Consider the following 16,549-nt stretch of genomic DNA (forward strand, 5'->3'; position numbering starts at 1 on the left):
TGTTCCATAGGATTGCTGCAGTCATCGAAGCGAAAGGAGGTCCTACATCGTATTGAGGTGAACGCCATAGTTGTTTTGTTCTCACAGTATTGTGTCCTTTGACTTCTTTCCAAGCAGTGTATATATCACACCCGATAAAGTATCTTCATGTTATTTAAATAGGCTCTGCATTCTGACTGCTGTCCAACTTGAAACCTCGAACTTCTCTTCAGTCTCTTTCATTTCATCTACTGCTATCCTTTGGAACAATCTCCTTCATTTTGTTTGTCTTTGAATTTCTTCAAAGACTGTACAATCTTCAGTTGTTCAAGAAACATGCAAACTAGTTTCCTTCTATCTCCTTTAATGTCTATGGACATCAGGCAATATGCTGCAAATTTTGCAACATTTAGTCACCAGAGCAAGGTTTAGTTAAAGGTTTAGGATTCATCCTTAACGCGCTATGAGAAGGAAATCAGTCCAGTGAGTTGATGTTCTACCAAAAAGTGACGATTTGTCCTTTGTGGTTCGAATAACAAAGGGTCTCTTTAAATTAAACCACCTCAATGGATCATATCATGAACGGCGTATTTGGTTGGCTGTGGTTGCTTATGCTTACATTCTTTCAAAGGTAGCGAAAATGCTGCTATCTCCATTTTGTTCTTTCTTTTTCAACGGATGACATAGACTTATGTCATTTTCTTACAGAAAGTTGCTGAGCCTATAATATAATACACTAACTAGTATATGTCATTCCCACTCGAGAAAGACTGCAAACAAATACAGTATCTGTATTATGGTTAGATTGAATGATTTTATAATCCGATAATCCCGGTGTGCCATTTGAATTGGCGCAAAAATCGGAGCATGTTTTTTATGTCACTTCAGGTCTCCAAAGAAGTCGGCTCATAGCCTCACATCTTGTAATGAAAATCATTTGACACTTAGCATTTACGGTAAATGGGTAAAAAAAGAAACTTAATAGCATTGGGTGTGTATTTATTCAATATGATTGGTTTAAGGAAACCACGTGAGAAGTTCTAGAATTTCCAAACCTGAAAATGTTAGAGAGCTCATTCAATAATAACTTGACCAAATTGTGCACCACACTGACGCAAAATGGAGAAACCAGGATATTTATTTTCTCTTGTAAGCTTCTCACAAAATTAGCTTCTCGTGTTTTTGCGATTTTATATATATAAATAATATAATGAGTATAACAAAGTGATGCAGGTGTTTAAGTTCTGAGCAATTTTTTTGCATTAATTTACTAATTAATTTAATAATTTGTTAAATATTTTAAACCATGCTTATTTCTTCCTATTGTTTTTGCACATGAAAACATCATTAATTAGCAGTTGCGTAATAAGTATTAATAAAATACCTTGTTTATGAATTAAACTGCTTTTTATTTGAGAATAAATATGAAAATATACAAATAACACCCATCAGTATGTCAAGTCAGAGAACGTGAAATTTATATTTTTCCATTTTTCTTCCCATAACTTCTGTGACTGAAATGTTATATCACAAATAATTTGCAATGAAACAGAAGTTCATAAATTTTCTGTTTCTTTTTTCGTTGTTTTCATTACTGTAAAGGTCAACCTCATAACAGTTATATGAAAAAGAAAGGAATTAATCAAACTTTATCGTTACAAACTCCAGAGTCCATCCCGAGAAATGTTATGGTGTCTCAATTCCCTGTGGAAATACAACCAAATGTATTTCCAAAATAACCAAATTGCTATTTCCTCAAAGTTCCTTTCAGTGGAAAATAAAGCAAATTCAATATATTTTAAAGGTAGTATTTTTCATTTTCCTCATAAATAAGACGTCCCCCCCTCACTTCCTAATTTGAGCATGAGAAAAGAACTGGCTGTTGATAAGACTAACATGAAATATGAAATCCAAAACTCTAATAAGATATATATCAATCATTAGTAAATCTGAGGTTGATAAAAAATCATCGGCATTATGATGTCAACTTTGAGTTGAAAAAAAAAATTAATAAAGTGAAATAAGTTGTTACAATAAAACAATAATACCGCGTCCTATACTGTTAATAGTATGCTAAATAACGACAAATTCGAGCAAAGTATAATGTCTTTTACTTTGTATCATGCCTTTTAGAATAAAACTTCCATTTGTGTCATGCAGTAGAATTTTTAATGTGCTCAGGAGGGTTTAACCTGCACTGCTTGGAAAGAAGTTAACGGACGCTCATATGAGCAAGGTGCATCGTGCCATTTAACGATTCACGTGTATATGTAGCCGGTATAAATTGGAAGAATATGATACTCCCAAGTCAGTGCAACTGCGCCCGGGTGAAATGGTTGCGAGAAGGGAACTGACAGTTTGACAGAGGCGTTGTGATAGGATACCATGTTCCAGGCATATCTGTTCGGCAAATTGATGGATGACCAATTGGGCCATCCCAGGTCAACAATCAATGACACTATAATCAATGAGATGGAAGCGAGGGGATTCAAGTCCAAGTGCTACCTGCAGTGGGCGATCCACCACACTCACAGAACGTGACTGTAGGGTGCTACGAAGGATAATATCTGAACACCGCCATTCATCTGCCGATACTTTGAAAGAGAAGTTCCGGGAATCGACGGGAACACGAATCTGCACAAAAATATTCAGAACAGAAGTGCATGGGTTTCTATGGTAAGGCCATATGCAAGCCCCACATTACTCGAACCAACATTCAACGTCATCTTCAGTGGTGAAAAGAGCATGTGTGGACGTGGAAGATCGGAAAGCTTCCACGTCCCACTACACATGCTCCATAACTACTGTTATGGAAGGACAAATCACGCTACACCAACTACAGAGCAAATAGACCTGTGTCGGTGTGACATCTGAATGCAGTAATCTTACCGAATATCGACCATTCTTCCTTTAGACATGTAATGAGGTCCTGGACTGTTGTGTGGTGTACATCCCTTGACCTCACGCGACGCTCTAGTTCATCTCAGAGATGTTCAATAGAGTTAAGATCGTGGCTCTGGAGAAGCCAGGCATGATGTGCACAAAACCATGCAGTTACAGCAGCAGCCTTATGACACGGGTGCATTGTCCAGAATGTTCAGACACCTCTCGTTCAATGTTCGTGGCACCGACAGAGGTCCGAGGCCAAAACAGGACCATACCTTCACAACACTGCCTACAGATTTCATAGTTGGGGATTACACAGTGTGGTAAGAGACGTTCACCAGGCCTCCGCCACACTCACACTGCCTATCCGCTCGGTAGAGGGTGTATCGTTGGTCCATGTTTGCCAAGCTTCCACTTTCCACTGTAAACGCTCTTTGTACTGCTACAGACGACTCTGAATGTTAGTTTGGATAATTTGGGGCTTGCATATTGCGGTTCTACCATGGGAACCCATGTTGTCAGCCTCGGTTCTGAATCTTTTTGTGCCTATTGTATTCCAGTCGATGCTGGAACACAATAGGCATTTAATGTGTCAGCAGACGAATGGTAGTTTTTACAAATTATCCCTCGCAGCGCTCTTCCTGTGGCAGCATTTGCAGTTGAGTCCCTGCGTTTCGATTTCTGTATTGTTGACCTGAGATAGCCTAATTTGCCGAACAGATAGGCCTCCAACATGGCAACCTATCACAACGCCTCTTTCAAACTCGGTCATTTCCCTTCTCGCACCTTTTTACCCTGACACAGTTACAATGACTTTGGAGCATTGTATTCCTCAATTTATACAGGCTACAAACACGTCACTCGTTACATGGCACGATGCACCATTGACTTCTTTCCAAACAGTGTATACTCAATAAAGAAAACTATTCAGTGAAATATATACATAATTCATAAATCTGCTGTTTAATTTCCTACCTCATACTGAAAAGAATTTGCCCATCAGGTGACATCTTAATCAACTTGTTAGGAACTGTTACCATATGAAAACTCGCTTGCTTCACGTTACGGAAGAAAAGATCTGGTTTCCAGATTCGTTCCATGAGATCCTCACCATTGAGAGTTACAGTGTCTTTCACTTCGTACTTAGCCAGATTTAGGCGCTTATCTAACCATGCCTGACGAAGATAAATGTCCATGCCAAACTCCTGGAAATAAATATGGGGGAAAAGTAGCTGAGAATGATTTACACACATACACACACGTAATTTTAAACGTACGAGGAACTGATATAAAACGCATGGTGTAAAAGTGGTGTATACGAAGATTTATTCATTACCACGTACTAATAATATGGCCAATGAGTTTATACAGATTGGTTCATTTATTTGGAACACCTGTCTAATATCATAGTGTCTCTTGTAGTTTTTCAATAATGAAGCCTTTTGCCTTTGCAGTGATTCAAAAAAAAAATATATATATATATACTGTATATATATATATATAAACTTCCGCGCGAAATACTGAAGTGTGATAGTTGGGCTGTGGGATATGAGGTGGTCGGATCTTTTTATCTTGTACCCTCAGCCGTACGGCTGGTAGAATAGCTATATGCTATTATGAGCAAGGTGTTTTGCTCCTGTTTTGAGGGATTAAAAATCCCTCCACCTTCGTATGAGAAAATTTCGACTAAATAACCTTTATTATTTCGACTAAATAAACTTTAGTCGAAAGAGACCAGATAAAGGTTCCTCACGTCATAGACGGGAATCGAACTGAGGTCTTTCCGACCAAAGGGCTTCGTCTATACTGACTGAGCTACGGAGGCTGGATCCTTTCATATTAACCCAAAAATTCTTATAGTAGAGTGCGGATCAAGCGAATTTTAGTACGTCAACCAGAGGACTTGCAGATCCACTACCACATTAAGCTTTGCGTGGAAAGCAGTTAAGAGTAAAGGAACACATTCCTGTTCTTTTTTGTTAGTTCGGTGAAACTGCACTGTGAAGGTATGTTTGCCGGCCTAGTTGGTGGAGTGGATAGTGCGTCAGTTTTACAGCCAACATGCTACGGTTCGAATCCGCTATGCGAATGGATTTTTGCGATTGTCTTTAGGTGGTAGATGAAATTTATCACCAGTGTGAGAGACCACCGCTCTGCTTATTGGAGGTTGGAAGTGACTTGGATATTTTTTATGTTTGGTTTCTAAAGCAAAGTTTCCGAATTATGAAAATAAATAATGAAATTAATAAAATTCGGGAAAAAATGTTTTGCCTTGCCCATCCACGGTACCAACGAACTATAGGTTTCTAGAAGCCTTTCGTGGGTGGGATGAGCCTATGTGTATGTGTGTGAGAGAGAGAAGGGGGAAATAATGAGGTTTCTTTTTTTTATGTGACTTCTACCCATCAAAGTTTGTAAGCCTATAGTGTACATTAGTAGCTTTTGCGGGCTAAGAATTTATTGTTTACATAATTTAGAACTGTTAGACGAAATGTCTTCAGAACAGTATTAAGGATGACTGGAATAGTTTTTGTTGCACTCCAAATGTGAAAACAGTATTTTATAATTTGACATATTTACGATTTGTACAAACTTGAGCCGAAAGGCACACCAAGGTTTTTGGGATGTGAGGAGACTGGGTGAATGGTAACTTTGTCAGTTGTCTGTGCATCTACAATGAGTCCAGAACACAGAAAATGCTAGAGGTTAGAGGCAATACGGGTAATAAGGAATTTCATTTGGTGTGTAAAATGGTGTTCTGTATTAGCCTAAGTTTCTCTGAATGTCGGCCCAAGAAGAAATATTTAATCGTGTATGAAGAGCTAGGTAATACTGAAAGCAAAGGAAGGTGAAGCGAACTGAGATTGCATATGCAGAAAAGATACGAAACTCAAGACTTTGCAGCAGTGAAATATTTACCAAGGTGTTAAATTTACTCCTTTGTTGGTATAGATATCTGAAGAGAAGCTGTCCTCCAATATGCACTCAGTAAAGGGTTATTCAGATGGCCACCGATTTACAAAGCGTGGAGGACAAACCATGGAGAAGGTAGTGGATTGCTTAGGCTTTTATACGAGTACTAGATTCGATGTACGGTAAATACCAGCGGAACACAATTCCATTCGTACTTTCTACAGCATTCAAATTCAGACCTGCAGCCAATGTAAACTTCTCTTATTTAAAACGCTTTTGTTGTAAACACAAACCATTCTCGAACAGGTGCTGTAAAATCATTAAATTTGTTCTCCCGAAAGTATTCAGAGCACGCTGACAGTGCAAAACTGATATTAGCATCGAAGTCCTAAATATAATCTGGTAGTATATGAAACAATTAATATTGCATTTCACTACTTTACATTAGATATTCACCTGCAAATACAAATAACTAACAACTGATAAAATAAACTGTGAGCAGTTCCTTAAGCCAAACTTAGTTTCTGTTCATCTGAAATTTCGGTTTTTAGGAAGCGAGTTTTTCAATGACACAACTTTATTCGTAGAGTGTAACAGAAGCGTTATTGGCCTTTGGGAAAATATTAAAGGGAAGAATTAGATGGATTGTTAAAGAAGGATGTAAGTTAGAAATAAGTTATTTAGAATTTATATATTGGTAAAAGAAAATTACAAACAACGAATACGAGATAGCTACATATAGATAGTATCTAACCAATACTCAAGATTGATACGTTGGAAAGAAATGCATTCCTCGTTGATTTTTCTTTTCCCTCCTTACATTGGAGTATTCCATTAATGTAGATAAGAAAGATATCTATATAACTTACTAAAAGTAGTTTTTCTTTGATCTGAGAATTGCTAGACTTTCATTTATCATCGGTACGTCTCTTGAGATGTGCCAGTCCTTTAGAGAATTTTAAAATCCACGAGAGAGAGAGAGAGAGAGAGCAGATCTTTCTGGATGTCAAAATCGATAACTTTTGTAGGCTAAGTAAACAAAAATATCATCTTTATCAAGACAAACGTGTTTCGTTTTTATTAAACCATATTGTGCGAATGCCTCTGTGATAGATGCCTGGCTCGTCGGGATAACACTGCGCTTAGAATTTCGCCTTCACTTCTGTTTTCTGCGACAACCAAACTGTAAGAATCGGTTAACAGGATAGATACCACAATATAATTTTTAAATTCATCCAACTTTAAAGTGTTTTGTAGCAACTGTTTGCTGATCAATGAATCAGAGATCATGTAAAGTAAATATGGGCGAATAACCTCCTATTTCTTTCACTTGACATATATGAAACCGTTTTGCTTTTTACACAGAGAATATTTCCAGCAGGAAAACATTGATTTGTATCTTATTTTGAGAAATATTCTGCTTATCTTTTAATATATCATAATCTCTTCTACGATCTCAAGATGACCAACATTTTAAACAGAAGACTCCAGAAAATAAAAGTATTCAAATTCTCTGAAATACTTACCATATTTGCAGCACTTATTGGTCCGAGGCTGTTAACATATATATTAACAGTCACCATCGTTGGATGTCCTGCAATGGCAAAGAGAGAATGAAATCCAATTAGTTAAGAGGGAAACTGTTCAAACAAATCAATATGAAGACATAACGTAAAAAAAGTATACTTTTATCGCCCATTTATTTATCCTGTATGAAAAGCAATTATAGACGCATTATTCTCGGGGGAGGAGGGGGAGAATAAATAAATAAATGTCTGCCTTTTATTTTGTATTGTGTCTGGATCTAAATGGTATTAGTACAGCCGACAAATGCTCTTTTATCGTACTGAGTAAAATTAGTGTATTCGTCTTTTGCTAACATCTTTTTTATTCACCAAAGAGAGTGGGCGGTAATCTCATTTTGCTAACTTATTGAAATTAATAGTCGCTGCTGCTGGTGTTCTTTCTTCCGTGCCATTTAAGCTTAATCTATCAACGAACTAGATGGGGAAAGGCGACGAAAATTTGGCAAATCACTGCGGCCATCTCATGCTCCTAATCCTGCGAGTGTATTCTGGTCGATTTTTCCCAGTTTGGAAAATTAAAAATTTGAGTTTAGTTTCTGCTGGGGGGGGGGGGGCATAGAAAAAAGTTTCTAGTTGGTGGGTATGGCCAAAATGTATGAATTTTTATAATTTTCAAAATTATAATTCTGACACGCGTCTCTTAAAGTTCGCTGGTTCTTCTTCAAAGCGTATCATCAGACTTTAGAAAGAGCTCATCACGAGGGAACCATACAGACAGAGAGAGGATATCAATTTATTTCAATACACCGTTTTCTGTAAATGTATTATGCGACCCTTTTCTATGGAATGACCACAGAATATAAAAAGATTTTCCTTCGAATTAGTTTGGATTTAATCGAAATTGTAGGATAAGACGAGCTAGAAAACAACGCGATTGATATTGATAAATATTGATATATTGATAAATGATGCGTTTCGATGGAAACGCGTAGTTTGTTTCAGGAAGGAGAACGCATTCATTTCAGCCTCTCCTTAGAGTATGCGTCAATGAAGTTCTTCAGAGAATCCTTTAAAGGAAAGTGTTCCACCATATTTCATATCCTATAAGTGAACCTATGTCGGGTCTAACTTCTGTCTCTGAACGGGCATCAAAAAATATTTTGTCTATAGCAAAACAGATTTAACTCTCATTTATCTGTTCTCTTCGAGAATCCTTAATTCTGAAGTCTTTAGATGGCGTATGATGCAATTATAAAACTCGGCAACATTTCATTTTTGCTTTCGCATATTTAGTCAGTGATCGAATTTAGCTACACGTTTAGAAAAATATGTACATCAGGCGGTTTTTAAAGTGGAAAAACAAACAGCAGCCCTGGTGGCTTCTGTTTTGTCACTAACTTGAGAAACTTTTCAGTAGGTTTTTTTATATTTATTCCAGCGTTTGCTGATGTTTGGGGCAGCACTAGAACATATAAATGAATGGTAGCTGGAATAAGGAAATTCAGCATTCCGTGCAAATGCACCAATACTTTAATTGAGGCGTGGAGACAAACTAGATTCCTAAAACTGTAGATTTTTTTTTTTAAAGCGCCGCCTATTTCTTCTGAAGAATGAAAAAGGGCTACTGGGTTTATTTTATTTAATTATTAGAAAACTTATTTCTAATAAGTTTTCTAATATTATCCAAACTTTTAATCACTGCTGAACTCTTTCCCTCCTTTCCCATTAGCCTTTAAAAAAAAAAAAAGGTCTATGATGTGGTCAGTGCCAAAACCATCTCTGTCGATCCAAAACGCTTATAAATGTGCATAAAGTTGCGAAAAAGCTAATCTTCAGTTAAAATCACGGAGCCATCTTCAAAAATAAGAGTAATTTCTGTAGTCTTATGTTTAGAATTCGGCCCAGTCCTAAAGACGTCTCGTTCAAGGAAGCCTTTCCAGTTCAACCTGTACTGTCAATGAGGAAACATTTTTCTTGAATGCATCAAGAAGAACTGATTTCAACTGCACACCAGAAAAATATACTTTCACTCATCATGTGTGGTCCATATTCGGCTCTCGGTTTCCTGTTCATTTTTTTTTTTTTTTTTACATCTTCAGCTTTTGGCATATTAAAATGGCATATCGCACATAATTCTAGTATTACTTAGAATGGCTGGAAACTTCGATGTCGCCATGTTCTTGGCTGTGTTTGTATCGTACATTTCACTAAGAATGGATTCAAGAGTTCTCTCTTTTATTTGCTGTTTGTAACCTGGACATAAAATAATACTAAGTAATGAAATTCCAGAGCTGACATAATCTGATATGATGTCATATCAAATGCTGTCGGGGACATCATCCTAATTTTGAGGACAAACATCTTAGCAACTGGTCTAGTTGGCCAAGTGGAGAGTGTACCTGCCTTCACATAAAAATGTTGCTGGCTCGAATTCCTCCATGAGCATGGACATTTTTGTAAATGTCTTTACAAAATGAATGGACGACTTTCGTTGCAGAGTATTACTATATGTTTATAATCATTCGTGGATGGGATTTATATTATAAAAAATGCATAACTCAATTCCACAGTCACTTTCATTATTTGTGAATTATCAGCTGCAGTGCATTCAGTTTTATTTCTGCAGCATCTCGAAATTGTTTTCATTTCAGAGTAGATTCGAGATGTTGCGGAAGTAAAACTGAAGGTTGCACTCGAGATTGCTTTTCAGACTTGGGAGAAGGAAATTAAAAGGGATCTGATGAGTAAGGCGCTTAGAAAAATACGGGGATGTCAGTACTTTACTAAGAATTCCCACATTCAGAGGTACTTGGTACGGCATATTGCTGTAGTGCAGAAACGAGGTGCTGGAAGACATGGAGAATAGTCGCCCGAGGTGAGGGGAGTGCTTGTTATCTTTCACTCATTTCTATGACAGTCAAAGTATGCTGCAGACTCAGTGAGCACATATTTCTCCTTCAATACACCCATTTCGCAATGTAGTGGATGGAAAATGTTTGCTATTTAGATCGGGTCACTTACGACAGCGTCATGCGATAGATGGTGTCATCTGTCCCACTTGAATGAACACTTCGATAGAGTTGACGGTTTTCCATCAAAATATTTTGTCGTAGATATTATGATTAGCGTTGGTAATATTGCTTTTCTCTTTCGGACTATCTGTATGAAGTAGAATGAAGATTTTATCAGCTCTTGTTTCTTGGATAGCGTTGGCAACTACCCTCATTATAACTACAGTGATACAAAATCTCAGAATACAAACTTTTTAGCCTCCAAGTCCATTCAATTTGAATCCTGATATGACTTTTCACTCACACTCTCGAGCAAGTTTGAGCACATTTTACGTCTTAGTTGTAAGTAATCTGTCTACAGCAACATGCTCACTTTAAAAGACCTGATGGAATTACTCTTTCTGTACGTTTTGAATTTAGCATTGAGTATATGTGCTTTAACAAATGAGTATGTGCTTTAAGTGGTGCACTAACAAGTCCTGTGACTTCGATCATTCCATTGTAATTCAACTTCATGGTGCATGGATTCAAGTCAGGAAGAACATAATAAGTGTATTAAAATAATTGCTTGATAGTGCCGATTCAGATTATGCAAGTTCTCAACGAAATAAAATAGTAAGTTTATTTAGGTTTTTTAAGTCGCGATAGCTCGCAAGAATCAATGCAGCTTTCTTTAAGTCTGAAGAAACCAGAAACGTCTGCTTTGTAGGCGACCTGCCAGAAAACAAAACAATGACAATTATTATAAAATATTCGCTTCGATCATTCCGATGACGTTTTTCTTTTAGTTTTGCCTGTAATTTAGCTAATTTCTTTTTGTTTCGAGAAACAGCACATTAATGCGTACATCATTCCTCTATTATATCGGCATTATATCTCTATTATATCTGTTAATTCTTCTATTAAGGATATATTTTCTTTTGAGGTCTGCCTCAAGCTGTGTGATTTTCTCTTCTCTGTGTACCGCCCTACTGAGATGTTGTGCCTCACATGACAACTAATTTCGAGTAAACTGGTTTCAGCTTCTGCTTTATCTCGATTTTTTTTTATTTTTGGCATAAAAGCACAAGAACTTCAGAGAAGTACAACTGGAACGAAAAACATGACATGAATTTAAAATTGATGATTTGGCCAGGGAGAGTTATTTAGATGTCTCAAATGTACAGTTAGGTCAAAAATAAATTTTATTTCACTAATAACAAAAGTCAAAACGACTTCCAAGAAAATACGAAGAAAAGAAATCATTCTTTACATTTCTTTTTCATATTTGAGATTATTAAAAACTTTGTTTTTCAATTTCAGTATTTCTGTTAGTACTCGTGCTTCTAATGGAAATATTAAAATTAGCTTCAATGAACTCAGAAATTCCAATAAACAGCGATTGACTTATTCTATATTCAAGCCAGTGTATGGATTCTGGAAAATAAGATGAAAATCATAATCAGCTGTAGACAAAGTGACAAAGCATTTGGTCCGCACAACTATTCGGATATCGGCCCATACATCACTCTCTTCTTTTAGCAGAAACACTATTTGTTGCATTGGATATTGGCGGTGTAAGGTATTTGTTGAAATCATGGCTAAAGGTAGTACATCGACTTGATTGTGCGTGTTTTTCCGTCCATTTAGTTCATTTCGCTGTAGTGAGAACTTGAGTTCACGTGAAAGAAGAGCCTTGTAAACTCCCTATGAGATAGGCTAACTTGCCTCAGTCGAAAAGCCCTTTTAGTCAATCCTTGCATCCTACACAACATTCAAATCTAAGTTGTCACGTCGTTCAGTGACGTGTTTCTTTGATCAATAGGCACCGTGAAAATGTATTAACTTAAAAAGAGGAAAGTCACCTCAGTTCAGAAGTATACTAATTCTGGAAGTTGTGTGTAGGAAATGGGAGTGAGAGAGTGGAGTACAATCCGAAGAGAGAGAGAGAAAGAACTTCTCATTAAGTGACCCACTCCTCTACAATTTTGGAAGTTTCTCTGTAATTTTAGGGTAAATTATACAGAAAATTCAAATTATGTATCGAGTCATGTGACTTGATGCATAGCGAATAAAAAATACTATATGTGCTGTCTGTCGATTAAATGCGGATTTTAACTACATCTACTTGTGCTTGAATACACTGAAGTATAATTTTTTAGTTAACCATCGTCCTGATGTTCTGTTTGTCAGGTGTTGTGTGTCCCATGCCATCCAGTGTATACATGTGGACAAATTCAATTGATGATCAGCCTAGAATGTGAAGTAAGTGATTTAGATCCCCTTATGATATTTGACGCCTGAGTGCAGGTGTTTTGGAAACTTCTGTTTCGCAGGAATGCCTATGAACAACAGTGATTGAGCGTATCGAACAAGGCTAGAGAACTGACTACTCCGAGCTCACTGAAATACTACTCTCATTCTATACGTTGAGTAAACTGGAAGTTTTTTTCTAAATATTGATAATATTATATAAAGATAAATCTTTCTTTGTTTTTAATCATTTTCGAGGTTTCGGCATGTTAAAGTTCTAAAACTGCAAATGTATAATCTTGCGACGTTAAAAATTATGTAAAATGCATGCTTTGTATCAAAGGTGCTGAGAAGGCAAAGATTATATTTTCCCCATTCAGCACAAGAATCTCAGATATTATAATTGCAGTTTTGAAATTGTTGTTGTTTGATCTTATGCTCGATGCCTCTCTTCCTCGCAGAAAATAATAAAAGTTTCTGATCTAGTTTAGAGTATACTTTGAAAACAGCCCAACAACCAGAAAACATCAAACTAACCGCCTAGTGTGTGTGTGGGGGGGGGGGGGTAACTGCTTGCTGATAAAAGAGGCCAGGAAGGTTATAAGAACTGCATAGCCTTAAAAGCCGTCAAATGACAGCGGTCTGCAATGAAGTATATCGGAACGCAGAATATGATCCTGTGTTGGGTGGGGGATAACAGCGACCAACTTACCGAGCTCCGCTCCTGAAGTTGAACTTGGTCCCAGTTAGGTTCCATTTATTTCCCGCTAAATTTCACCTTTATCAGGGATAAAGGTGACTTTAGCATACTTCATGCATGAGTGCTCACCGGATTTCAATCCAAATGGACAACTTCTGGGACAAAGTGGAACTGTTAACGGCTGCATCTTGTCCTAACTGTTAACCGAGATAAATATATGGACGGTTAGCGATGAAATACTATTTTCATTTAGAGATACTATTTTCTTTATTCATACACGTGATCAGATTATTAGGTATCCTTATCTAATAACGATTAGCAAACCCTGGCTCCCAATTACATAAGGATACCGAATAATGTGGTCATACAGTATATGAATAAAGAAATTAATATTTCTAAATGAGTTTTTAAACCATGCATATATAGTTAAGTAAAAATAAATGCTGGACTCACTAGTATCTTACACTTATACTGCATTGCTCACATAAATGTATAGCAATCCATCAGCATTGTGATCCATGTCACTGCTACAAGAAAACGCACTTTCTTCGGGCATTAGAGAAATATCACGCTTCGCATAGATGACAATATCACAGAATACGTCTATCCACTTATACAAACAGTGGTCAAAAACCATAGTTTGCATTTCTGTTAACTGCACGCACCAAATGTGCTGTTTAATATAATGTCTGTTTTATGCTGATTTCTATTCACCTTTATTTCATTTCGCAAGTATAATTCTTAGCTACTCTATTAAGACTTGTTCATTTACAAATGCATCCAAACATTGATGAGCCTGTCAAGAATCGGTAGAACCAAATCGAACAGTTATTTCTACGTGCACTCTCAATGTCTGAGAAGTGTTTTAGAAGCTGAATTCTCTCTAAATGCAGACCTTTGCATTAAAATGGTTTTCTCTTTATCAAGACAGTGGTACTCTAAAATGAAATTTTGTGGTGGATGAGATGGCATGTTATTTTGCATCTGCTCTTTCCTTAAAGCTTTATAAAATCCGTATGACTCTTTTGCAACAGAGCAGCACACACTATTTGATAACTGTCTGTCAAAGGAAGTTCCAAAAAAATGAAGCTAGGAGAGAGAGAGAGAGAGAGAGAGAGAGAGAGAGAGAGAGAGAGAGAGAGTATCAAATTCCTCTTGTCGATTTATTAGAACTGGGTGGCATGTGAGGAAGTCCTGAAATAACAATTGCTTGATGTGTTGCCAGAGGAGTCAAGTAGTTGAGAATCCGCCAAGATTTTTATTTCCTTGCGTAATTACCCAAGGAAGTAAATACGATAATTATATTTTTAATGAAGTTATGAGGGTACTCTAACTTCCCTTTCCTTAGTTCTCTTAGTCACAGTAGTTCGTCGTGTGGCTTATATGTTACCAACACGGCACAGTACTTATGGAACTGACTGAAGAAATAAAAAAATCTGTAGATAGAGGAATACTCTTAATTAATAATATTCACTCCTTACTATTCATAGGAGAGGCGTCCAACTTTTTTTGGCAGTAGTTTGTTATAATGCATCAGAGTCCTCACCAGATAGGGTGACACAAAAATGTGTTTTCGAAGACACGTTATTATAAATAATAATAATAATTCAGAAAGAAAATCATTTAAACAGATAAAACAACAAAAGCATAACAAAAAACACTATTAGGATATATAAAAGATCTCTCGGATTCGTACGGCAGTTTACAACCACTATTCTTCAGAAATGTAAAAGTATATGCTATTTTTAGTATACGCAAGGTTGGAATGTTGGTAATAAATATCCAAACCTTGGTAAAATATATATGAAGAATAGTACTTGTTACTCAATAGTAACCGCTACCCTAGAGATATCAAAATATTTCTAGGGTGTTCGAAAATATGCACATTCTGCCATTCAGATATCCCCAAATGTACCATTCTGTTCACCGAAGATTTTATGTTAATTTGTTTCTGCATGAATTAAAAAAAAATAACGGTCAGATGAATATGTAATATTTTCTATGTTGTGTTTATTACGTGATTGCAAATCTCAACCAGGCGTTGCTCAGGGAAAAAGTAGACAAGCGAGCTACGTCTGGATTTAAAACATTCTAATTTTTTAAGTTAAGTTATGGAAGGAATCATGTCTAGTTTATTGATTGCAGTTTTCACTGGTTTGGAGATTTCTCGATAGAAACACTGTTTAGAATTTTGTGTATTATGTAATATTGTAATATTATGTATTCAAGATACCAAGTAATTTTATATAAACTTGGTTTTTAATCCTATTTCCCAAGTAAGCAAACAGACAAGTTAGTCAAGTTTGCGCCTGCACGTAGTGCAAGGCGCAAACTTGACAAACTAGCGCAGTCTTGCACTACTTGCAAGAGTTGCATCAGTCTTACACTAAGTGCAGGCCAAACTTGACATACTTGTCTGTTTGCTTACTTGGGAAATAGGAATAAAAACCAAATTTATATAAAATTACTTGGTATCTTGAATACATAAACACTGTTTGTTTATATCGAGTAATATCCCAACGAACTGGAAAATTCATTTGCTCGTGAAACTGCTGGTCTTAAAAAAACTCGGAGATTTGAAACAAAAAAGGAGAATGTCTGTTGTCAATAAAGGTACATTCAAAACTACTTAATGTAAATTTTAAATACAAGCATTACCTTTAGCATATATAAAAGTGACGTAAGCGATTGAATAAGCAAACTGCTATTTGTAAAATATTGTTTTTTGCTGAACTGTTCATCAAATAAACAGAGCAATATAGAGTGATGAATCACACCACACATACTGAAGATGAGATAGGTTGCCTGTGGCCATGAGAGCATTATTTAAGAACGCATTGACCAATCTGTTAAATGCAGTGATGAAGTATCGTGATCCTGAATGAATGTCTTTTGGTTTGGGTAGAACCTCTTGGTGCAGTGCACATGAAAGCTAACACCGAACTGTATATTTCTGTTGTTTTAATTCACAGGAAAGAAACAAATTTATCTCCTTGCAGTGAGTTAAAATATTTTCTATAAAAAGAGAAGATTCTGCGCTATCTGAATAAATACCGTGTTTACAGACTTACCTTCTCCGTACGATGGCCAGGCTCTCTTGTCATAATCTTCCAAAACTTTGTCTAGAAACGCAAGCCGATGATCCTTTGTTGGAGGTTTCACAACAGGGGGAGGTGGCGTATGAGGGACAACCGTCTTTGCAGTTAGGTTATCTGGGATCCCCGTATAGGACAACTCTTTATCGCTGCCAATAAAAATAATAGTGATGCATTCTGTTAATACAAATAACCGATAACTACTAA

At 36.6% G+C, this 16,549-nt stretch overlaps 1 protein-coding gene across 1 annotated transcript in view; it reads right to left on the bottom strand.

Annotated features, from left to right (window-relative positions):
• The window catches only part of LOC150094448 (glycine receptor subunit alpha-3-like), an 81,500-nt gene that overhangs the window by 13,397 nt on the left and 51,554 nt on the right, over positions 1-16,549 (bottom strand). Inside the window, exons 2-4 of the mRNA XM_090411807.1 lie at positions 16,319-16,491; positions 7,305-7,372; positions 3,841-4,070 (exon numbers count right to left, since the gene is read on the bottom strand). Coding sequence (XP_090267933.1) covers positions 3,841-4,070; positions 7,305-7,372; positions 16,319-16,491 — 471 coding nt within the window. The remainder of the gene's footprint in view (positions 1-3,840; positions 4,071-7,304; positions 7,373-16,318; positions 16,492-16,549) is intronic.

This window comes from Typopeltis vanoorti, chromosome 22 (assembly GCF_054136105.1).
Source record: "Typopeltis vanoorti isolate ZY-2024b chromosome 22, IOZ_Tvanoo_1.0, whole genome shotgun sequence".
Taxonomy (NCBI): Eukaryota; Metazoa; Arthropoda; class Arachnida; order Uropygi; family Thelyphonidae; genus Typopeltis; species Typopeltis vanoorti.